The sequence below is a fragment of the Neopsephotus bourkii genome, unplaced genomic scaffold (genome assembly GCF_033783945.1).
Source record: "Neopsephotus bourkii isolate Nb327-2 ecotype Australia unplaced genomic scaffold, CSIRO-AGI_Nbou_v1 NB_168, whole genome shotgun sequence".
NCBI classification, from domain to species: domain Eukaryota; kingdom Metazoa; phylum Chordata; class Aves; order Psittaciformes; family Psittacidae; genus Neopsephotus; species Neopsephotus bourkii.
This window is the reverse complement of record NW_026900684.1, coordinates 18,611,547-18,635,848: the sequence shown is the minus strand read 5'-3', so window position 1 is coordinate 18,635,848 and position 24,302 is coordinate 18,611,547. Positions and strand designations below refer to the sequence as shown.

Below are 24,302 nucleotides of genomic sequence, written 5' to 3'. Positions count from 1 at the left end.
TTTCCTCATCTGGTTTTGTGAGTGACCATATTGCTTAGGCTTCTCTGCAAGCTCCACTATTAATGTTATCTTAATAGCATTTTAATGTTTATCACTTCAACAGGGATCTCTTTTGCCTTTCAGAAACCAGTCTGACCAGATTTCTCAACTTTGTACTCCGCAAGTATGCCAATTTGCTGTAACTGTCTATGTTAATGTTGTAAAAACGTGTTTATGGTTCCAGTATTCTAAACAACTTAAATAGTAATTGTTTCGCTGCCAGGAAAATAGACCCTACGAGCACTTGCTTTAAAAATACAATGTGGGTTCTACTGAGCTTCTCAAAAGCTGTTCAGAGCATCACATGGTGTGTATGCTTTGCAGCATTGCGCTCTGAGAGGACTCTCTTTGGGTGCAAGTGGAGAGAAAGCACTGCTGCCTGGCTTAGAAAAGGTCCCCATGTGTTTTGTTTTGTGTCATGTGCTACTTGCAACACATCTCGTGTTCGAAGGTCAGAATGAGCCAAATTTCATGCCCTATGCAGCATCACTTGCATTTCAGAAATTCTGGCTTTAATCTGTTTGAGAAAGTTTGTTTTGTGGCTTTTAGAGTAGGCAGGTCTCATGATGGCAGGAATCTAATAATTACAGAATGGTTGGGACTGGCAGGGTCCTTACAGATCATCCAGTTCGAGCCCCCTGCCATGGTCAGGGACACCTCCCACTACACCAAGTTGCTGAAAGCCCCATGCAGCCTGGCCTTGACCACTGCCAGGGATGTGCCCTGTAAAATTCTCTGGCTCATGGCTATTCCACTGTGGTACCTTTTCCCTCCTTCCAGCACGAAGGTTTCTGCATCTGTGTGGTGAACAGGATCAGTAAAACAACACATCCTAAAACTACTCCAGACATCTCCTCTTTGGCCAGCAGTGCTGGCTGGCTTATCCTGCCTTGCAGGGTCAGTGAAGTGCCACGTCAGCAGTTCTGCCTAGAAATGGATGTAATGCATGGTCAGTCTGTGGGAACTGATTTACAGATGGTTCTCCAGACTTAGCTACCTGTTCTTAGATCTTTGAGAAAATACACACAATAGATTGCATTTGTTATGGGTTTTGCTGCTTTCTCAGATAGCAGTTGATACTGTGAAGGGGCAACTTTGGCAAAGCCATAGTTTTGTACAGGACCAAATATCACACGCAAAAAAGGCAAAGACTTTTCAGATAGGCACTTACTGAAAGACATTTTTCTACTCACAGGGAATTTCTGTACAAGCAATTGCTACCTATTTTTACATAGCCTTTCAAAATGTCTTTTGGCTCCTAACAAATGCCTGTTACCAACTGCTATGGCTGTGATTTTACCAACTGGTAAATCCAGCGTTCAGGCTGCCACTGCCAGACAAAGCACAAACCTGGCACTGACAGACCCTGTTGAGTCCCATTCGTTTCAAGATGCTCTGAACAGTTAAATCTGTGCCATCGTGCTTTACACAGCTCCCATTTATGTGATTGGGTTTCCAAATTGTTTCAGGCCATAGGAGGGAGATCCGGTAGGTACCGAGTGCTGTGGGAAACCTGCTCCTGAGTCTGCAGCTGGAAGGCATGCAGGCGGGTGTCAGGGCCAGGCACATAGCACCTAATCCTCTGCGGCAATTCCTGGCTTCTAAACCAGACAAAGTTGCCCGAGTAACTGTCTGGAGGGGAGGGTAGTGTTGTACTTGGAGTTGCAATGCCACAGCCTAAACAGGGGTGCAGCTGCAACACCTGAAACTGTTTTTAAAAGCCTTTATTTTTTTGTCATAGGGTAGGGAACAAGGCTGCTGGTGTTTGACAACAGTTTTCTGGATGAGCAATTGTTTCTTAAGCAACAGCCCTCTGCTCTTTTGCCACTGGCTAATTGACAGTGCAGGGATTATGCGTGGAGGAGAGAGGATGTAATGAGCAATTACTGGGTAAGAAGAAGAATAAGGCAGGAGGAAGGCCCTCTTTAGAAAGAACATGCCCTTATGCTGTGGGGGCTCAGCTGTTCTAACCACAGGCCTGTCCTTTGGTTTCCCCTTCATTTCCAGCAAGTCAAACTCCACACTGCACATCTGTTCTCAATAACTGTCCTGCTGGGAAGAGTCTGGTTTGCTCCCTTTGGGTTCAGAAATTCCACCTAACTTTCCTGAACACCTCTGGGCTTAACCCACAATCCTCTTGCTCCTGGTTCTCAGCAGGCTTCCTATGCCCACTGGCTTGGAAGTGTCACTCAGCCAACCCCATTTGGGATGCTCACTCCATCTTTAATTGAGTGCATAGGACAGCCACTGCTGCAAGCATAAACTCACTTTCTGACAATAAGGCAATATTTAACTCACTGGACGAGCTGCACCTTTCCAGCACCAGGGACAAAAGGGTTCAGAGGCTGGATGGTTGTGAGGGGAGGAGGATACCCTAAATTGTGTAGTTAAGACTGTGGTACCTCCCGTTCTAGATGTGGTGTTGTAGTAAAAGCATCTTTGCCACTTGTTTTCTTTTTCTAGAGTAGGCAAGGATGCATTTCATTGTGTCAAGTCACTGTCCACTCCAGCCCAGCTCTCCCACCTTTGCTGTCTGAACCATTGCAACTGCACTGGGGTGAGAAAGTTGAAAACATAGCTTAGATAAACTTAAAAATGGTGTGTCCTTTCCACTTGGCCTGCAGTAATTGTTCAGTCAACAGAAACATCGTTTCACCAGCCTGAAATAATCCCTAGGAATCAGTGAAGTGTATGAGCATTTTGCAGGCACAGTCTGTGCTTCCCTGGGGTGTTACAGGCTTTCCCCTTCACAGGGCTGCAGAAGTTTCAGGAGAGGTTTCACTGGTGCAGCCACACCAGTACAATACTGGCTAATCCCCAGGTTTAAGCAAGGCCTAACATTTCCTTTAAACAGGGAGAATTTGGTGCTCCGGCCAGAGGAAGTTACTTTTCTATTGTCCTTTCCTTTTGCTGAATGGGAAGCTAGAAAAGGAAACCCTAAACCAAACCCCAGGCTGATAGCTCTAGGTAACAGCTTGCTTCACCAATACACTTCCATGGGTAGTTCAGTCCCAAACCCCAGTTACCAGTGTCTCCCTTTTCACTCTTTCCTTTGAGTATCTCTGCAGCTCATCTTGGATTAACAAAACCCTGCTCACAAGGTAAGAAAGGAACAGGAAAATCCGCACCCCATCCACCCCTCCCTGCAGGTTAATCCCTGCCTCCAGCCTTTGTCTGGGGACCCAGAAGGACCCAGGCTGTGTCTTACTGGTGCCCAGTAAGAGGTTTCCTCTCCCAGCCAGTGCTGGGGCCCTGAGGCACCACTGCAGGATAGGAAAAGCATGCCAATCCTGGCAAGTCTCCCCTTGCCAGCCAGCCAGCCTGCTTGGAGACCTGTATGGATAGGAGGAGAGGAAGAGAACAGCAGGGATGGCCTGACCCTGCACTGGAATGTATATGATGTCCTTATAAACCATGTGCAGACTGGGGGATGCAGGTACTTCAGCACACCAAAACACCCTCCAATATGTGGACTGGCATCACCAGAGCATCCTGCATCATTTTTCAAAGGTCTCTGTTGGTGACCGCTCCTTGCCCTTGCTCCATTTGTCATTCCAGGGCATGGAACATTCCTGTAGCTCAGCTGTTTTCATGGGCCTCTCCTGACATGCTGTCCAAAGGTCATCAAATACAATCTTCCCTCACCCACAGCCTCTTGGCTTGGAGGTCTGCCAAGCTGAAGCTAAGTGGTAGCGCTCATTGCTCCATGAGGCCTCTCAGGTGCTTGAGCAAACAAAGACTGGAGCAGAACAGATGCCTCAGTAGCACGTTCAGAAGTACTCACACGCTTTTAGAGGTGGTTTGCAGTGTAATTCTCTCAGCTGTTGCAGAAAGTTCTGTTTCTGTCAACTCTGCAATGTAAAAGTCAGTGTCTGTCCAAACCCTAATTTCCCTTAAGCAGCTGCATCAGCTGAGCTAAAGGGAATGTATTAGTACCTTGGGTAAAACTGGACTACTTGATTTCAGCGTGGTCTTCCTCTCATCGCTTATGTTTGCACAATTTCAGCTCTATACGCGCTCACTGAGTTACAGCCCAATCCCCAGCTCCTTGTTAAAAAGGAAATAAATCTTTCCACCTGCTATGGAGGAGAGCATGTAGAATTAACCACACAGGCTTGCCAAGGAATAATCACACTGCACTGTGACCCAGGGGGCCTGGCTGGTTTTCTCATAGTCAGGATGAGGATGCAAGATTTGCCTACATAAGGAAAAGAGCACTTCAGTGCTGACAGTAGATATCAGCAGCAGGTGACAATGTTGTGCTGATCAGGATCCTCGACTTGAAAGCCGAGAGAGGAACAATTTTCTGAGGTATTTCAGCCTACTTTGAGCTTGATTTTTACCTCAATTTCACAGACATCACAAACATCAGTTTGTTTCTGTCTATGCTGCAACCACATGTATTTCTGTACTGATATAACCTCACTTGTTACTGATAACGATTATTTGCAAGCTGTGTATCAAACTGCACTGAGCACCCAACAGGTCTGACTTTAGGAAACACTGAGCCCGTTACAGTTTTAAGTCTCACACTCTTGTTGGAGTACTGCAGAAAGCACTGATGGTATTATTCAAATCCACAGCAAGAAAGTACTCCTCCTCCTCCTAGAAAAAGAATGTTGATAAAATACTCCCAGCATGAAGGTGAGCTCTGCAAAGCAGTTCCACCTTAACATTTCATCTACATTCATTACACCTTTCTTTTTCCTTTTCTCTTCAGCCATAACTCTTTCTGTCTGTTAAAGCAGATGCAGTGCACTTACAGCTGCTAAATGGCAGGAAAATGACCACAGGAGTTGACTGGGAGATGAGTAAGTCCCATTACTCATCAGCAGCAGAAGGTAGTTGGGATTGCCGGTAATTCCAGTGCTGACATAACCCTCACACTACCAGGGCACAGGGGGCTATGACCTCAAGGCCAAGCCTCAGAGGACCCCGTACAATGACATCCAAATACAGCCATAGAGCAAAGGCTGAAAAAGAGTCTCAGCACCAGGGAAAGTCAAGGCAAATCCAGAAAGTGAGCAGAAATTCTCTGTGTGGTAACCTAAGAGAACCTGGTCTTTCACCAGGTGGTGATTATCGCCACCAAACCATACTGGGTAGTCTGAAGACTGGATTGGGCTATGGCTCAGATGGTCCTCAGAGCAAAAGGTGCCAATATATATTACTGATAATTGTATTTAGGACTTGCTTAGGGATTCAGGATTAAACTTTCAAGCCCAGTAAAATAATCCTGATACAACTGCTATTAGAGCTGCCTTGTGTTTATTGCTGTTGTACGAGAAAAGCAAACAGACAGGACACAGCAGGGCCAATGCTCTTCCTGCAAGCCTGGCTTTGGCTAGTACAGGTGTAAACTTGTACCCTTCATCAAGCTGCTTGCTCCTCCTTCCAGTTCTGGCCTTCTCAGCTCATTCCAAGACACATTACTGTGGGAAAGAAACGTGGACGCAGGGCCAAGTCCCCTTTCTTGTGCATCGTGGCATTTTCAGAAGTATCTGATAGCTTTAAACATACATCTGCCTAAACGACTTGCAATGGCATGCCTGTGGGAGAGGCTGAGCTAGCACATCCTAGGCCAGCTTCCTGGTTATACAGACCTTAGTAGCTTCTAAGGTAGGTTGGAAGGGATGTCTTCAGGTCTTCCCCATGCCGGCAGTTCGCTAGTCCTCCAGCTGCTCCAGCCACCAGCTGCCCATACTGTACCCTTGGCAAACTGCTTCTCTGACAGAAAGCTGAAAAGTTCCTTTCACAGACACACTGCCCACAAGGGTCAGTTCACAGCCTGACAGTTTGCTCCTTTGACTTCATCTCAATCTACACCAGCTATTTCCAGCTCAATGTACTTTTTGCAAGTGCTTGTCACTTCCTTAGCAAAGAAACATTGACACTCAGAGGCAAGAAGGAAGACAGTGGGAGGTGAATACAGGAGCCTGCTGATTATTTTCATTAGCACCGACAAAACACAGCTGCATAGAAACAATGTCAGAAAGTGAAGACTACTGTCAGCTGCAGAGGAAGGGTGCAGCAAAATATGCTGAGGGATTCAGAACCTCTCCCATGCAGCGCTTAACCCCCAGCTGCCCTTGTGTATGGAAGGAGAACAAGGGACCTGATGATACATTTCATTACATACAACATGGGACAGCAGCGTTGTCTTCAGGTACAGACTGCATCTCTGAGGCTGGGTCTTTTTTATTTTACTTGTGGTTTTTGCTCATGTACTTCATTTTGAAGGCAGCTGAGCAATCACTGGTTGATAGGTATTCTGAAAATGCTAACACTAATCTGCTATTACTAAGGAGGGAAAAATACACCAACAGCCTGTGAACAAATACTGCATTTTCAGCTTTTAGATAGCTGTGTAGGCAGGCATTGCTTGTTACTTTCTGCCAGCAATTTCTCTGTGCAACTACTCCTAGTGCTGGAAGTCATGCTATCTGGGTTTAACTCCTCTTTTGGAACTCAGTGATGTAAAGCGATGGTCACAGAAAATTTGTATGTAAAAAGCAAGCCTAACACAACATACCATCTCTCCTTGCAGACAAGTCTAACACAACACTTTGCACCCAGCAAAAGGAACAAGTTGCATAGGCAGGAAAGTCTGCAAAACTAGCCAAGATCTGACCTGGGAGTTGAGTCACAAGATAGTGGCATAGAGAAAGCTTATCTCTGTGCATCTTTTTTTCTTTCATCACATGCTTCAGGGGAAGTCAGCTGTAAAACCAGGAGTTTTGTTCCTGTAATGAGCTTTAGCTTTGTGTGAGGATGCAAGCCATGTCAGAGTAGGAATAGTCCCAGGTGCCAAGTAGAACTGCAATTAACAGTTTAAGCATTTACATATGCCTTGCAACTATGGAGTTCCTGTGAAGACCCTGTCAAAACCCTGTCCAGGAGCAGAAGGAAGACTAGGGCTTTCCAGTCCAGATGTTCAGGGAGTGAGGTATCCCACAAGTCCTTTTGATTCAGGAGCCTTGACATCCTTAATCAAGCAAACTTTTCTATCAGAATTGTTTAACCCTACTTTACTACTACACCCAAGAGGCTGAACTGCCTCTACCTATACAGGCCATGTCTCTGTTCAGCAGCGACACAGTCTCAGTATGAGAAGCAGATCCATCAGCTGCTGTCTCTGGGTAGAGTTCTGCTACATCCACAACTGGAACAGCAGCAGGGATCATAACTTTTGAAAGGTTCAGATAACCATCTTGCAAAACCAGGAACTTGCCAACATCACAGAGCTTTTCTGCAGGCTGAGATGTGAAACCCTGATTTACAAGGAAGGAATCCTTTCTTTCCTTGCCTGGTTCAGTATTTTGTTACTGAAAACCCAATCAATTAAGTAACGCTATTCCTGGTATTGGCTTATTTTGTTGAAACAGTATAGAGTTTACCAGCTCTGTGTCAGGGGGTAAAGGATTACACCATCCAAGAAGTGGATGGTGAGATACAGCTAACCCTGAAAACCAAACTGTGCCATCCCTGAAGACCTCAAGACAGTGCTTTAAAGACAAAAATACTCCTTGTTCACTTAACTGCTTTATCAAAGGGAAGGGCAAAAGTATCCTACAAACAGATTCAGAAACAACAGTAATTTATTTATCAGGTTTATGCATCAAATCACATTTCATGCAGAAGCTATAAATACAAATGAAAACATTGTTTAAAACATTCTGTAACACACCATAACTTCAGAGCAAACTTCAGCTTCAAACTACCCAGTTAGCAGAAATCCAGTTTCACTGTTAGGTAATTAGTTGGCAAACAGTATTGACTGTGACAAGTTTGAATCTGAATACACTTAGATGTAAGACCTTCACATTTAAAATACATTATTTTGCTATATTTGGTCAAAAAGATAGAAATTTATCATATACTTTTCCTCATAGAAGGTTAAACTTTCTAACAGGCCTGCTATGTTGATAGAGCAGGCTATTAATGAAGATATTTTTGCCAAATCCACAAGCAGCTCTGCTCTGAGAAGCAAACCACTATTTTATCCTCAAGTTATCAATTTTATCATGATCTCCACGTTTTCAGTGCAAGCTCTACACTTTGTCATAGCTTCTGATGACTTCTTAAAGATTTTCTTTTGCTGCTGTTGTTGCTTAAGCCAAACACTGAATTCAGGCATTAGCATTTGAGCCAGTCATTTCCGTTCTCGTTAACAGACATAGTTGCTTTTTGATGAGTAATGCTGAAGCCACTTCCCTAGACTAACCATACCTGCTGAATCTCCTCATGGATATGCAGTTTGTATCAGCAGAACAGTGCTCTGCTTTTGCTGCAGCAGCTTACATCAAACCCCAGACACAGTATTTTCCCAAGGATGGGATATGCTTCTTAGGCTGCTGCCAGTGTAGAAAAGCTGTGCATGTGCGTGCACACACATATACACACACACACACACACACACACACACACACACTTCTAAGCTGTGTTAGGATTGCCTCTGGAGAAGACCCAGTGGTCAAGCAGCCCATTTTTCACTCTTCTCTCCCCTCCCAGCCCTGAGAAATTTCTCTGTTTCTTTTCAGCACTGCCTCTCTAGGGCACTGTCAATCACACGAGAACCATATGATGCTTCTCAGAGCTCCAAATCATCATCACAGAACAAAGCAAGGCCTCTCTGCTTCCCGCTCTTTGACAGCCCTTTGTTTTAAAAGGTACATTTGGGAAGGTTTACATCCCATTAGACATTCAATTTCCTTCTCTGCTTAGTCTCAAGGCCTGCTATGTGTTCTCAAGATACTGCTAGCTTTGGATTAAGAATGCTCCTTCCCTCCTGCAATCAGCACCTTTGGTTTACAGTGTCCAGGACAGACTGTTCACATTAGAAGGTTTTCAAAGCATTGCTAACACCCACTGTAAAAAGAAGTCTGGAGCCTCAATGCGGGCAAAGTGGCTGTAGCCCCCAAGTCTAAATGACCTCAGTCTTCCAGAAAAAGGTCCAATTTAAAGAAGGACTATCTTGTCCCATTTCATGTTTAATTTTTCTTCATAATTCAAACACAAAACCCTCCAGGTCTGCAGAGCCACTTGGGTGAACTCTACAACATGGAGCATCGTCAAATCCAAAACTTTGGCTCCAATAGTCACACAGCAGAGATACAAACATTAATGTTAGTTTCTGTCTCTATATATATAGTTTTGCTTTTGTCCGCTAAGGTAAACACCTGAGACTCATTTGAGTAGCTGACTGCATGTATAGTAATGCTCACAATTTGACAAACAAGAGTAGTTTCAGAGAGCAGCACCCCTCAGATATCAGGTGCATCACACACTAGGCTTTCAGATGCTGGACCACTAAGAAAGAGGAAAAAAAAAAACCTCAGAAATTCTGGATTAAATGAAATTAAGCCCAGAACATGAGTAAATTGCTTGGCTTCGTGGATCTGGCAAGGGTACCAGTGCCACAATCCCTCATGTACAGGCACTGTACACCTGTGATACCCTAAACTTCCCCCACAGGGGAAGTAAGGAATTCTTAGAACTCTAATCCTTCACACCTTTTTTCATATCCACTTGTGAAGCCTACTACTAATAAAAAAGTACTAGCACACAGGGAGATTAGTTCAATCACTCAGATGTAATAACGTCAAGGACTTCATCTTCGTTTTGTGCCCCCAAACCCTGCAAAGACAAGAAAATAACAATTGTCAGCTCCACCATAGCCTTTCTACAGAGCTCTGTACCTCTGAAAAGGATAAAGGTGGCAAGTGAGATGAGTTACACATAATCACATAAAGTACAAAAGCAAGCAACTGTGGGCTGAACAGCCTGAGAAATATTCCGTTCTTGGTGTTTAGACAACCTGCGTTCTACGAAGAACATGCTTATACATGTTTGCTAGAGAAGGGCATGGGTAGTGCATGCCAAAGGGGAAAGCCTCAAACTAATGCACCTTGCAGGCAAAGACAAGCTTGACATTGGTGATACCATAGCTGCTGTAGGCCGGTGGGGAGCTTCATGCCCCACAGTGCTGCCCTAGTTGAACACGAAACAGAAATAAGGGACACCATTACATGACCACCTGTACCAACTGGTAAAATAAAACACAGGATGCTTGCTGACCCTCAGCTAACACCAGTGTTATTTTTGACAGGTTCAAGTCTCTCTAGCTTCATGAGATTAAGGGGTCTTTTGTCTTACCAGAAGCAGTTCTTGTTCCTGAACTATCTTGTGTGGCATTGCTTGACTGCCCATTCATTGGAGGTGCAGCTGTGTCATTTGTCCACATATTGTAGTATGGGGAATGTGGCCGTGCTCTGATGAGAAACAGAGGAGAAAAAAGGTTTCATTAGTGACATCATGAAAAAATAAGTAGTTACCATTCCAAACAAGGGGACTGCATCTGAGGGAAAACTGTAAGCAGGCAGTTGTTTCAAAGCTGGAAATCTCCCCATTTAATGCATTAATGTGCTGAGAACAAGAATATCCAGTGTTGTCACAGTAACATCTGTAGACTTCCAAAATGAAATGAAACTTCATTCTTCAGGATAAGCAATTCTAACAATTGAAAATGAGGAAATATTTCCCTCTGAAATCTTCACTTTAGATTCTCTCAGACAAGAAAGTGGATTTGACAACTGAAGTTAAAACACACTAGGGCAAATACAGCTATATCCCAGCCACATTACGACAAAAAAGAAAATATCCCTCTATTTTGCTCTTTTAACTACTTTGAAAATGTTGCATCATTAAGACTAACATCATGACCTTTGACTTACTGAATCAAATTACTTGCTTCTATGGATATGGAGTTTCCTGCCACTGAAGTTTACAAATCTCTCTCCCACACATTCTGACCAGTGTTTTCAGGCACACCATTTCAAATGACTGAGAAAAGTTATAAGATAAATGAACTATTTTAAAATAAAAGAAGCCCAAGTTAGAAAGCTTGTTCATATGCTTGGACTTAAAATATTCACTTCAGCCCCTAATCTTGAACAGTAAGAGGAGGCTACTGAAATGGGGCGTGTGTGTGGAAATCAAGGAACCAGCCTGTATGTAGATAATACGTAAATACAGTGCTTAAACATAAGGGACATATTTAAGACTTAAGAAATATCAAGTCAACAAAACCTTTGGGACATAATAACTTTTATCATTCTGAGCACAGTTAATATAATAAGATCATGGAATCATACAATCTTTTTGGTTGAAAAAGACCTCTAAGATCATTAATCCAAGATACAACCTTTTAACCTCTAAAGCGATTTTATAGCCAATTTCTACTGTCGATGGCATTATCATCATCTCAGTTCCATCTTACCTGACTCTATGAGATCAAGGCTGCACATTAGGCACTTTAGAAATTCTCTTACCTCCCAAGTTTTTACTTCCTTAATAAACAGGCAATCCTGATAATGCTTCTGTCATTACCAAAACCCCCCAAACTTTACAGTGGAGACAGATGCTTTAACACAAGCTTTCAATATAGAAAAATGTATGTGGCTATATTTAATCTATTACTGCATTCCTACAGGATTAGACTTGATACACATGCAGTTATTTGATAAACAGAGGAACACTGTTGAGCTCTAAAGATTCCCTGCAGGAGCACATATTTTCTCTAGTAAAGCCTAAAATGGCAGCAACTGCTCCCTTTAAACTGTTTATCTAAAAAGGATGTGTTTTAAATGTTTAAAAGTGTTTAGCAAACATGACCAGCAGATGTTTACTCCAGCACTGAAGCTGCTTTTGAATACAGTTATGTTTTTTCCAAAATGCAACTTGCACACAACCTACAAGTTCTTTCGAAACCCACACCTCTTGGATTTCCACACATAGGCCATTAGGAGACTGTAGGTTAAAAAGCTGTTAAATTTGACCATACTGAGTATTGCAGAAGAGCAGCTGCCATCCAGACTGACTTTAGAAGAGATGACACTGACACAAGAAACCCATCTGCAGGTGGTTTTACACTAAATATTATTATTTGATTTAAGGCAGCCTGAGGATGGATTGTTTAAATGCTCATTTTAAATCTGCAGGCCATTGTGGCAGGTCAGAATAATCAGCTAAAGTGGAACAAAGTACCTCAGTCTTCCCAATTCCTCTTATCAAGAAACATGCTTAAAATGTCTTTGCTGCTGGAGCTATAGACTGCCTCTCAAAATTGTTCTGGCAGTAGGATTTTATGGCTTGAACAATACAGGCCTGAAAGCTTAGCAACAATGCAAATGCAGTGTATAGCATAGCCAGTAAAAGCTTAAATACATAAAATCTGGTAGCATGCATATTTTACCTGTGACTGCCAGCCAAGTAGCCTAGCAAACCTCCCGCTCCTAATCCAGTCCAAAATCCTGGTCCTGAATTGGTTCCATGATAGGAATGAGCCCCAAAGATGTTGTCATCTTAAATAAAATGAAAATAAGAAACAGATCAGTTAGTGGCACCTAATCCTCAGGCCAGCTGTTGCAACAACATTCTCTCCTATTAAAAATAATGGAAAATGAGACAATAAGCTTGCTACAATTTCAGTAGATTCTTGATGAAGCTTAAACTGAAAAGCCCCACAGTCTGGAAAGCAGGCAAAAAAACCCAAAGAAACAAATACTAATGTAAGGAGCTTTATGTTAAAAAATAGCTTCCACTCAATCTCACAGCCCTGATGTTTGCAAAACATGGCAAAGAGTCCCTGCCTGCAGATTTATAAACAGACAAGTTAGATTAAAAATAGAAAGAAAATGAAGAAAGAATAATCTACTCAAGGTCACAGAGCAGGCCAGAAGCAGATACAGGAACAGAAATCAAGTACTTAAGACCAACCAGCAAACTAAGCACTAAGACACACCGCTTCTAATCTCAGAACAGCTGCACATTTCGAGTGGCTCAGTTTAATGGCTAACATTACTTTGTATTGTTTCTGGTACTCCTAGTCTGGTATTTGTTATCAAAAGACACCCTAACTGCAGTCACACTGCAAAGTTCTCATTATGCATGAGTCACCAAGCTTGACAAACACTGCAATGAAACTGCAAGCGTATCAAGTGGGTTATGGGGGAAGGAGAGTCACAGATTTTTTACATGTGACCCGCATAACATGAGGTTCTGACTCAGAACCGAATGTCTTCTTCCAGTCAGAAATTAAAAGAAAAAGCACAAAACCAAAGTAGAATAATTTTCTGGTCTAGAGAAAACACAGGTGCAAGAATTAAGCTCAACCACAATTTTAACACATAAGGAAGTGTAAAAGGCAAGGACAGAAGGTGACATCAGCGTTTTCCTGAAGCATGCCCACCTAAGTAAGTGAAACAGATTTCATATGTCGAAGTTATATGGGGCCTTGTTTATCTTCAAACTGGTGTAGATTGTTTGAAATTATGAAAGATTAAAAAAAAAATAAATCAGTTTAAGTATACACTGGATATGATGTTGACTTTCAATCTGAATGCATTGGGAGAAAGAAACTCAATGGGATGATGCAACCATTAAACTAAGATGATTTGGAATAACAACAGCAAAAAAAGCACTTAATTTACTGTAAAACATTATTAATCAGGAAGATGAACTAACTCATTTGTTCAAAGCTGAACGTTGACTCAGAAAACAGTCATTTCTTGTTGAAATAGCTATAGTAAACATCAAGGATCATGTCAAACCCACTAACAGAGAAAAAGTGGAACTTAAGACACGCTAGCTAAACAAGTTTCACAGAACTCATCCTGAATGTTGAGGGGATTTTAAATTAAGCAAATTAAGTATCAACAGCAATAAGTGAACCACATGGCTTTTCACTACCATCTCGATTTTCAAAGACTATTACATTCCTGGAACACATGGACATACGCACTCAGAGATGTGCTTCTGCTCCACTGCCAAAATCTAAGGCAGACACTGGATTAATGAAGGAGCATGACATATAATGTTTTTAAGCTGGCCCCACATTCAATAGGTTTTCCTCCTCATTCTGTTTGAAATCCAAGGAAAAATCATTGACAGTAGTTATTAAAAATACTGTAAGGTAAGCCTCATATGGCTCCCAATTTGCACTTTAAGTGTCTCAATTTTCAATAATCATCAAGAAAATGTACTTTGAAGGTCCTACCCTTGCTAGATTTCAGACTCCTGCAATGAAAAATGCACTGGTGCAATTAACTGACGAGAAACAGGACAGGAAAAAAAAAAAAAAGTAACTCCTTGTTCTGTTCTGCCTGTGCTCAGTATGACAGCATCCTGTCTTATGACCAGAGCTTTTAGAAACAAATACAATGCTGCCAGTGGCAAGTAACGTGTCCACACTTAAGTCACAGATGCACATGCAGCATAGACAGACTGTCTGAGGTCTGAAATAACTACACAGAAACCAATTTGCAAAGTCACTAGTAATACAGAAGCAGAATCCCTTTCATTTTCCGCTGCAGGTACATCTGAAAGTGCTGCACGTGCCCTGCACAGGGGTATCCAAAAGAGTTATACTGGCACCCTCTGTTGGCCAAATGGGTTGAGCCAACCTAGAGGAAAGCATTGACAAGCATTACTTCATCAAAAGGTTATGTTTTAGTAAACTTAATCCTTGCTATTTATTTACTTGATAGAACCCCTTCTCTGTCTCACAAAATAAACCAAACCAAACAACTTGTCATAACATAATCTGAGTTCCAATGCTGTGAGCATTTCACATGTTCACAGGGTTAATTAGACAAGTTGGTCACACACCAGATGAATCATGTTTATTTCCCTTGGACACTATGACCTTCTAAGGCAGACCATTTATTAAGTGACAAAAGTAATCGGTTTTCTGGGAAAAGAAAACGTGCATCTTTTCCTTACAGCAGTCTTGTCACTGCACATGGAATTTCCAACTTCACATGAAAGGTACCACACGAGCTTCAGACACTGTTTTATGCTCTGGGAACCAAATCGTTCAACCACTGGGACTACACTGAAGCACCTGTTAAACAGGACCGGTACATGACACTTAATTCCATCAGTTGCTTTGTGAATGAAACCAGGGGTCAGCAGCCCAATGGCTGAAAGACCCTTCTGCAAAGCTTCCAAGTGCTTCTTCGGCATGAGTTTGTTTCTGCCTGTGTGAGACCATTCTCTCTTTCAGATTTTTTATGAAAATTATTCTGTCACAATCCTTCTGTTTCTCAGAGCAGAAAAGAACACTTGCAGAGCACAGGGAGATGGATTTTCAAAGGACAGCTTGCCCGGAAAGCCTGTGGTAAATCAAGTTCTTATTTTCACTTTTGAATGAAGAAGATAATGCACTGCTGGCTGCAGGCTGTGCAGCCAATTCACAGAGGCAACTGCCGATGCACTGTCCATTCCACTGCCATGTCCCATGCCGATGCACTGCCCATGTTTAAGTCCATCCCACCTGCACTTACTGCAAATAAAACAGGACCCTCCTACTTAATATTTTGAGAGCTGTAAATGTCTTATAGCCCTACCTGTGAAGCTGGACTTAAAACCAGGAGGAGGAGGTGCCTGATGACTCTGCCAGGAAGGCCTAGTGAATCCATTTCCATCATCAGAACTCTGCTCAGGCTGCCGGTTGCTGAGGAAGAACTTGTATATTCCAAAAGCAAGAGCCAGGAGAACAACTACAAGAATTGCTCCAGCACCAGAATCGGAAGAATCCTTCCTTGACTCATAATAGCTAAAGCTTCCAGGGTTCTTCACTTTCCTTTCGCCTTCCTCAGTCAGCTCTAGCCTGAACAGCAAACTACAGGAGCCCTTTAAGATGTAAGGATCATCTGGGTAATCATAGCCTTCACAGCTCACTTCGATCCATCCAAACCGGTGGGTATTTTTCAGGTCTGCTTTGCACTGCCACTGAAAACAATAAACACAAAGTAAAATCTCCTGCTCCAGGGACGAAAATACCTGTCTGCTCCCCCAGATATGCTCCGAAATAAAGCTGCATTTGCTAACAAACCATCTAAAAGGCCACAGGGTAAAAAATTTCTGAGCATTCTTATTTTGAAAAGGACAGGGAATTTGAAGTTAACCAAGACGGTCTTTTAAAATCATAGAAGTTAAAAAAATATCCAATCTTTCGAAACACAAGAGTTACAACTCTGGCAGATCCACTGAACAGGTTTTTCAAGTATCCCTTCTTCAGGCACAGGAATATTCTAAAAATAACTTGTAGCCTGTGCAACAGTTACTTAATAAAACGCCTGTCCCATGTGAACTGGATGGCAGCTGCAAAAACACAATATGGAAGCATGAAATCCAGTGGACCTGATGACATTTGTGTCCACATAGAAATCAAAAGAAGTGGGACAGGCATTAGACATTCACTTGCAACACTTTAACAATCAGACTGCAATTATGCAGTTGAATATATGCCAGTTCCTGTCTCGTATTTCCTTGACAGAGCTGAACTTAACTATCACCTCCAACTGCAAGTAACATATCTTTGCCCCCCCCCCCCCCGTAGTTTCTAAATTAATAAATCAGGACACCAGTACCAACTGCTAATTCAAGTTTGACTGTACTTTTGCAATACTGTGTCAGTTTTAATTATCTTCAGCCTTGATTCCCGGTTAATCTATTGACAGAAGCCTAGCCTGTAGCTAACAGAAATACCAGACTATTTACCGACTAGTATTGACAAACTAACATGCAAGATGAAGTCATACATGTAAGTCTGAAATTTAGCTTTTAAAATGTAGAGCTGAAGTGATGCAAATATTTATAGCCCCTGCTACTCTAATAAAAATTGGAAAACCATGCAGCAAAATCAAAGCAAGAGCATCCTCCGGGGGTCGCAAGACTTTTAATTTTCTAAACTCAAAACATTTTAATTAAAACTAATGAAGGTTTGCTACACAGCATTTTTACATTAGAGACCTTAGGAATATTTCAAAGCTATACCCACAGCATGAAAAACCCAAACCCAAGAAGTATTTAGATTAAGTTTTAGTTGTTAAAGATCCTCTGGCAAGAGGCAATCTGAACTGACTCTGTTGCACTGTTACTGCCAAGTCTGGGGGAAAGGATTTCATTAAACGTGTAACCAGTTTTGACAGTTACCTGTACATCATAACCATCCCAACCTTTGTTGTAACACTGAACAACCTCCGGGATGTGGGAGCATCCAGCAGTGCCTCCTGTGCATTGCAACTGAGGGACTGCCGCTGTCCGCCGGGCTGTCGTGTACTGCCCTCTGTGGAGAGTGAGCGCTTGCACTTCCCGCAGCAGAACCCTCCCTGAAACAGGTGGCACAAAGGTCAACGTTTGCTCAGACGACATAGGGGCCTCCTTTCAGGACAAGGCTGACGATATAAAGGACACAACGGCGTGCCTTCTTTAAGAGACGAAGCCTTCAGAAGCACCAAAGGTGCAGAGGGGAACACAGCAGAGTTCCCCGTCCCTTCGGAGGAAATCCGGGATATTCCTCCCAGAATGTACAACCACCGCGGATCGCAAAAGGGGATTATTCAGCACAAGACGATTTACAGTGACCCCAACCCAAGAAGCCCTCCTGATACAGGCCCAGAGCTTCCCCCTCCCCGCACCAGGCCGCCGCTAACGCGCAGCACCCGCCCGCCGCCATAGCGACGGGAGAGACGCAAGAAGCAACTAAGGGCCTCACAGAGACACAGCCAGCCCCACGGCTCTCACCGTGCTGGCCCCAGCCCCACGCGGGACCCGCGGCAACGCAGAGGAGAAGCAAGAAGAGCACAGAGAGGGACCGAGCCTCAACCGCAACGCGCCCGGCAGCCGCCATAACAGCTCTAAGGTGAATCAACCCTCTCCTCCGCGGACTGCTCCTCTCATTGGCTGATGCTACAGGAAGGGGCGAGGCAAGAGCTTGAGCATGCGCACCGGGCACCACCCCGAAGCCCCACCCCGGTAGCCATCAGGGCCAATGCGCGGCGAGGGGCGGAGACCCGCTGCAGGACTTCGCGTGACGGCGCGGCACCGGCTTCCCGCGCTTCGCAGACGGGGCGGAACTGATGCTGTGACCGTTCACGCGAGCACTACGTAACTCGCGTCACGTGGCCGGAACGTGAGAGGAAACGGGGCGGGGCTAGCGTCCGCGGATACGCTCTTCGCTCCCGGCAGCGCCAATTGCGGTTCCCGGCGCGGGGTCTTCCGCCAGTGCGGCTCGCGGGACGGGCGGCGCCATGGCCGGCATCAAAGGTATGCGTGGCGCGGCGGAACGGGGGCGCTTCACCCCACCCCACCCCTCTCCCCCTTACCCCACGGTGTCCCGTGCTGCGCCCGAGGCCTTGTGGGGAGGGGTGGGTGGGCCTGGGGCCACATCCGCTGGGGTCGCACCGCCGCGTGGGCTCGGTGGCCGTAGGGGGCCTCTGCCCTGGGAGGGGAACGGGGTTCTCTCAGGGCTTCCCGGGCTACAGCGGGGCTCTGTCGGTGGCAGGGCCGCGGTCGCGTTTGTCTCGCGGTGGTGGTCGGTGGTTTCTGCGGCTTGTGGGACCCTTCACCTATGTCGGTTTGTGTTCCCGCTATAGCCTTGATTAGCTTGTCCTTCGGGGGAGCGGTCGGACTGATGTTCCTGATGCTCGGATGTGCCCTTCCTCAGTACAAGTAATGCGCACTCTCTTCCTCATTTTTTGTTGTATGGCTGTAACTGTAGAATAGTCTTAATGTTGTAATGATGGACTGATACGTTATTTGTGGGTGGGAGAGTTTTAGGGTATTTTTGGCTTAAAAAAAAAAAAACAACCCAGGCCAGCCAGGATTAATTAATTGTAAAAATGAATGCAACCGAAGTTAAGTTTTACCAGGCCTGGTTGCAAACTGCTAAAGAATGCACTGCCCTAACGTGTCCCCAGTGTTGTCCGTCTGGTATTCACAGGCAGATGGCTTCCCCCAGCGTAGATAGTGTGTATTACTGGGGAAGTGTTTGCCTTTTCTCTGCCTACTTGGTGGTTGCTGGACTATCAGTGACTATCTGGTGGGCACTGCACCACACTTTGTATTGCAGCATCTGCAATACCTGTGTTTGCTTTTGGTCTGCTCATTTCTGTCTCCCTCTTGCCAGGATATGCAAAGTAGTAGACCAGAAGTTGAGAAAGTTAGGCCTATGCCTCTGATCCTTTGCAAGTGAATGCTGACTTTAACAGAAAATCTTTTGAATTTACTTACTTAATGTTAAATATTATGTTAGTGGCTATGCATCGCAGTTCTTTACACATGACTCACTTTCTTACACCAGCTTGCTTATGCTGCAAAACCAGGGTTAGTCACACAGCCCCCTAGTAAGGAGATCATTAGGCAGCTATGCAGCCACACTCCAAACAATGCCGTAAGGTTTTATTGGAACAGTGAGCAGTTGCATTACTGTGTCTGAGAAACTGAGTATGGTGAGCTGCAAGCAGTGAAAGAAAACGTTGCCAAATTTGATGGTGCAGTTTTTGTAGGTTATTGTGGGTTACATTCAGATTAAAGAAAAGCCTTGGTACCCCAGGGCAGCTGAGTGTTGGGGGTGAGAACACTGCTCTGTTCTGTGGATGTGCACTGAAAGCTGACAGGTTAAACTTCAGAGCTCAGCTTGTGTTGTGATGTGGCATTAGATGTAGGCTTGCTTAGTGAAGTCGTGCTTCATGAATATCCTGTTAGTGAGCTCTCTGCTGCTGAGGTCAGCTGAAGCTGCTCACAGACTGGTTAATGTCAGCTGGTTCCAAAGAGGATTTGCTCTCTCTGGGCATGTGCTTGCCTGTCCTGAATGTGGGTGCTGGATAGGGAAAATGTCTTGCACTGATTTTTAGGAAGAATGTGAAGTAAATCAAGTTAATCTTAACTTTTCTTCTCCTTTCTTTTTCAGTCAGTACTGGCCACTGTTTGTTCTGTTTTTTTACATCCTGTCTCCTATCCCATACTGCATAGCAAGAAGATTAGTAGATGACACAGATGCTACAAGCAATGCGTGCAAGGAGCTAGCAATATTTCTTACAACAGGCATTGTTGTCTCAGCATTTGGGCTACCAATAGTGTTTGCCAGAGCAGAACTGGTTAGTAATAATTCAATCTATTTTTTTTGTTTTTACTAGAAAACTTTGTTCTGTTTGTTTATTACTGAAGGTAAAGCTCTCATGCACTAAGCAGTTCTTATAAATACATACTTAAGATGCCTGCTGTGGAAACAGAACAGGATTTCTTGCCTGCAGGAAAAACTAACACTTAACATGGAAGCACGGCAGAATGTCATGAGTGCCAGTAGCTTCACGTGGCTGTTGAATAAACCCTAACAGCCTATATGCAATGCAGAGAAAAGGGGCTAGAAAATAGAGTGGAAACTTAACAGGCAAGTAAAGAAACATAAAAGTGTATTGAATACTTTGAAGGCAGTTTGTGGAACAGTTGGGCTAAAGAAGCATGAATAAACAATGCCTTTTTACACTCACTGTACATTATATTGTTTTGTTTTTTTTTTTTAACTTCTGGGTTGTCATTACATCTTTCCCAAAGATGGCTTTTCACTGGAATCCTTTAAAAGATGACCTTGTTTGTGTGAATTTCAGAGAGCACTACTAAGTCCAAAAATCATGGAGTGCTCTCTCACAAAATCTCTTCAGGCAAGAACAGCTCAGAGGGTCAGTTTGAATGCCTTTGAGTAATCACTGTCTTTGGAAAACAGTCACCTCCTGTTTTGTTACTGGGATATTATATAAGTGTTCAAGGCCAGGCTGGATAGGGCTGTGAGAGACCTGGTCTAGTGGAAGGTCCCCCGGCCTGTGGCAGGGGGTTGGAACTGGATGAGCTTTTGAAGGTCCCTTCCAACCCAAACATTTATCTGATTCTGTGATTCTATGATATTTGCAGGTTTAAAAACAGTGTTACAGCATGGTCAGCAAGCCTTGCGGGGCTGCAGATGTGTCTGATGCTGTTACACAGCCTTACTTTACTGTTTTTGGATGCTGCAGCAAAACAGCTTTGCCTGCTAGCCAGCACTTTGAACATGGCTAAAAGAACCAGTGCTACTTGGCTAGCTGTGAATTGGTTGAGTCATTCTGGATGAACTCAGCCTTCTTTTTGTAACCCCGAATAATGAGATACCACCTTCTTGCATCATGGACCTGTTGCTGAACTTTGTATAGAACATGACATTAAAACATTACTTTTTTTCTTGTCAGCATTCGGTTCAAAACATGTCTAACAAAATTCCCCTTGTTCACAGATCTACTGGGGTGCATGTGCACTTGTTCTTACGGGGAATACCGTCATCTTTGCCACCATCCTAGGATTTTTCTTGGTCTTTGGCAGCAATGACGACTTCAGCTGGCAGCAGTGGTGAAAGGAAGAGCTATCACAGACATCTTGTCATGCAGCGGCCATCCATAAAAATGAGAGAATGGGCAATAAAGAGAAGTAGCGTAGCAAGCCTCTTGAGTATTCTAGATGTTCCTTTTCACCTTGTTCGTTCTGAGTGTGCTACTGTTGCTGACAGGGTTCCTACATTTTTCATGAAGTGGACAGATGATTGATTTCATTTTTACCTATGGTATGTTTTTAGGTGCTCTCTTGGTTTAAAATTGTCATCCTTCTGTCTGGTGTTTATGTGAAGCTTTAAATCTGGAACAAGAACATTTAAACATGGTTTCAAAGAGGATTTAAAGTTGTTTGGTTGGTTTTGGTGGATTTTTTTTTTCTGTAAGAAATTAAGCATTAATACTGTGTTTCAAAATAACATTTTTTATATCGTGATTAAATTATATCCAAGCTGAATGGAGGTAAGAGATTGTGCACCACCGTTGTCAATTACCAGATCAACAGATCTTTGCTGTTTTAGCAGAGGCAAGGCGGGGTGAAGAGTGCCAGTTGCAGGTTTTAATTCAGCCCATACCTCAGACTGGGTGATGAATGTTGATAGCCTTCATTTCAGGAGAAGGCTGAGGAGCAGGTGGAGTTTTTTGGGAGAAGTCCTCAATTTTAACACCGCTAGCGCTTTTACCTGCTTCTTTATCAGTTCTTGAGGGGATGTGATACTCACATACTCTCTAAATGTATTGATGCTATGACATACAAAACTAAAGTGTATTGTAGGGGAAGGGAAAATGATGTTTAAATTCCATTTTTTTAAAAAATATCTTTTGAACTCTTTATAAGTATCGTATGGTTTTGAACTTTTATGTCAACTTTTTACCACAAAGATGGTAAAGTGTTCATTTATGGGACTACTGGTCTGTGTCAATTTGAAGCATATACAAGGCTATTTCCTCCTTGCCCTTTTTAATTTATTTTATACATAGTATATATATATATATATAAAATAAAACAGCTTTTCAAATGTAGTTTAAAACTTTGTGTTAACTTGCCTAAGAATAATTTTCCCTTTAAATTTTATTTCCTTTCACAGAGTGCATCTGAGACATGACTTTTTTGGAAGTCACTGTCTGAACTGTGACTTCACTGACTTTTTAAGTTCTTCTGCACTATTGGTTAGTAAGATTTAATGTTCTGTCTGTAACTGTAGCTTGTGTTCTGTAAGATTGCACATGTAGCTTCAAATATGTAAGACAAGTTTTCTGCATACCTCTCAAATTGTCTGGATTTTTCATTTGAAAAAATCATCCATTAGACATTCCATGACAAGATAGTTGATGAGTGCCAGGTAATCAGGTTTGATTGTACCACATGCAGGGATACACTTGACCAAACCTACTTGCTAAAGTATGTATTTGTTCAGTTCTTAAAACATCTACAAAACTTACTTTGCGTAATTAAAAGCTGACAGTTGCTATGGTTTAGTTTAACAACGGAGCAGTATGAAAAGGCACAGGTTTTAGGTGTAGGATTTGTATGCGGATGTAAACAAAATATAAAGCTTGGCTATTTGAAGTCCGATAGTAAGATAATCACTTAGACGATACATTAAAGGAACTGAAACCAGCAGGTAGGGCAGCACGGGTGTAGCTACCTACATGTTCTGCTTTGTTAATGTTGTCCTGTGTATAAGAGCTCAGTTTGTGCTGGTAGAAGAACAAATAGGTGCCAAGAAACTAGTATAGGAGCCAGTCTGTAGCAGATGGTCTCTCTGCCACATATAAGCGCTTCACCAGGCTGCCTGTGATGGTGACATTTGGAGGGCTGCAGAATCACTCGTTTCGTCACTTTTTCCAGTGAGACCTCTGCATCCCTGCCCCCAGCAGAATGGACGCTTCGGAAAGTCTTCCAAACCAGTGGCTACATTTGCAGTCCTTGTGAAGAAGGAATGCACAGGATTTGTATAAATTGGATGTTACCTTTTCTGTGGTCAGGAACTGTGTTTTCTTTCTCATTCTTGTACTGCTAAGTGAACTTCTCCCCGTAATGCTACTCTTCAGATCACTGTCCATAGAGCTGACACTGTATGTATTGGCCATGCGTTTTTTGTATGTTAACCGCATTACAGCATTACCTTGTTTTGCTTGCACACTGTGTACGTGCAGTGTTGCTTTGGTTTAAGAGCTACACTTGAGAGGTACGATGCTTCCATATAAAATGCACTGAGATGGCGTTACCATCCTGTATAGGGAAAAACTTTGATCAAAGTTTTAAATAGCAATCTTGAGTTCTGTATGTTTCATCAAAAATACTCTAATAAATGAGTATTTTGTTTAAAATACCAATTGCTTTTTTCTTTATTGTAGTTGTCAGATAACTCTGTAGTTCTTCTGGGTGAGTTTTCATGTCATTTAAGTTGGACTACTCCATAAAATGTATGAAGAAGCTTGATTGCCCTGCACTGCACTAGTTGCACTGAGCTGGCTTTGCTAATTGTTTTCCACATCTGCACTTTATCTCGTGTTTGTTTGAATTACTCTGGTTTGTTGGTGTTGTTACACAAAGTGGTAGATGGGCACTTTCACCTTCTGATGTATTGAGAACATCCTACACTTTTATTAGGAAAAAACCAAGCCTTTAATATTTGTAATAATTTCTGAAATTTGAAGACTGATGGGAGTCTCAGCAGAAGAAAGTGGTGGGAAATGGTGGAAAATCCCTTGAGGAAGGCAATCGCCTCGACCCTCCCCACATCCTCTCTCTCTGATCACATCGGCCGACTTTTCAGTTTATTCTTAGAGGGGGGAAAAAGTTGATTAAAGCATTAAAAAAAAAAAGCTCTTCAGTTACAACACGGGAAGAGGAGCTGAGCTGAGTAATGTGGCAATAACCAAGGCGCCACAGCTGTGCACAACTCTCGCACAACGTCGCACACTGGTGTCGGGTACTTGTACGGAGAAGGGCGGCTGACGGCACTGTGAGGGGCCGGGCCCGCAGGCCAGCTGCTGACAGACGGCTGCTGACGGCGGTGTGAGGGACCAGGCTGTGGGAGGAGCCCAGGGAGGCCC

At 43.3% G+C, this 24,302-nt stretch overlaps 2 protein-coding genes across 2 annotated transcripts; one reads left to right on the top strand and one right to left on the bottom strand.

The window, feature by feature from the left end:
* Positions 1-7,619: 7,619 nt before the first annotated feature.
* On the bottom strand, positions 7,620-17,749 carry SARAF (store-operated calcium entry associated regulatory factor). The gene is made up of 7 exons (XM_061374552.1): positions 17,629-17,749; positions 17,038-17,213; positions 15,447-15,831; positions 12,293-12,401; positions 10,195-10,310; positions 8,449-9,675; positions 7,620-8,410 (listed from the first exon to the last, which is right to left on the bottom strand). Exons 1-6 carry the CDS (start codon positions 17,732-17,734, stop codon positions 9,650-9,652), a joined length of 918 nt encoding a protein of 305 aa, XP_061230536.1. The 5' UTR covers positions 17,735-17,749; the 3' UTR covers positions 7,620-8,410; positions 8,449-9,649.
* Positions 17,750-18,071: 322 nt separating this feature from the next.
* LEPROTL1 (leptin receptor overlapping transcript like 1) lies at positions 18,072-23,575 on the top strand. The gene is made up of 4 exons (XM_061374539.1): positions 18,072-18,150; positions 18,480-18,555; positions 19,796-19,982; positions 21,149-23,575. The coding sequence occupies exons 1-4, from the start codon at positions 18,135-18,137 to the stop codon at positions 21,263-21,265; spliced, it is 396 nt and encodes a 131-aa protein (XP_061230523.1). The 5' UTR covers positions 18,072-18,134; the 3' UTR covers positions 21,266-23,575.
* Positions 23,576-24,302: the final 727 nt, after the last annotated feature.

Excerpts from the sequence above, each read along its gene's own strand:
- LEPROTL1 (XM_061374539.1), top strand. Across the intron at positions 18,556-19,795 it reads TGTGCCCTTCCTCAGTACAA|TCAGTACTGGCCACTGTTTG; the intron begins GTAATGCGCACT and ends TTTCTTTTTCAG. Across the intron at positions 19,983-21,148 it reads TGTTTGCCAGAGCAGAACTG|ATCTACTGGGGTGCATGTGC; the intron begins GTTAGTAATAAT and ends CCTTGTTCACAG.
- SARAF (XM_061374552.1), bottom strand. The coding sequence starts at position 17,734 with ATGGCGGCTGCCGGGCGCGTTGCGGTTGAGGCTCGGTCCCTCTCTGTG. Across the intron at positions 15,832-17,037 it reads GGGATGGTTATGATGTACAG|TGGCAGTGCAAAGCAGACCT; the intron begins GTAACTGTCAAA and ends TATTGTTTTCAG. Across the intron at positions 12,402-15,446 it reads TTTTAAGTCCAGCTTCACAG|ATGACAACATCTTTGGGGCT; the intron begins GTAGGGCTATAA and ends ATTTTATTTAAG.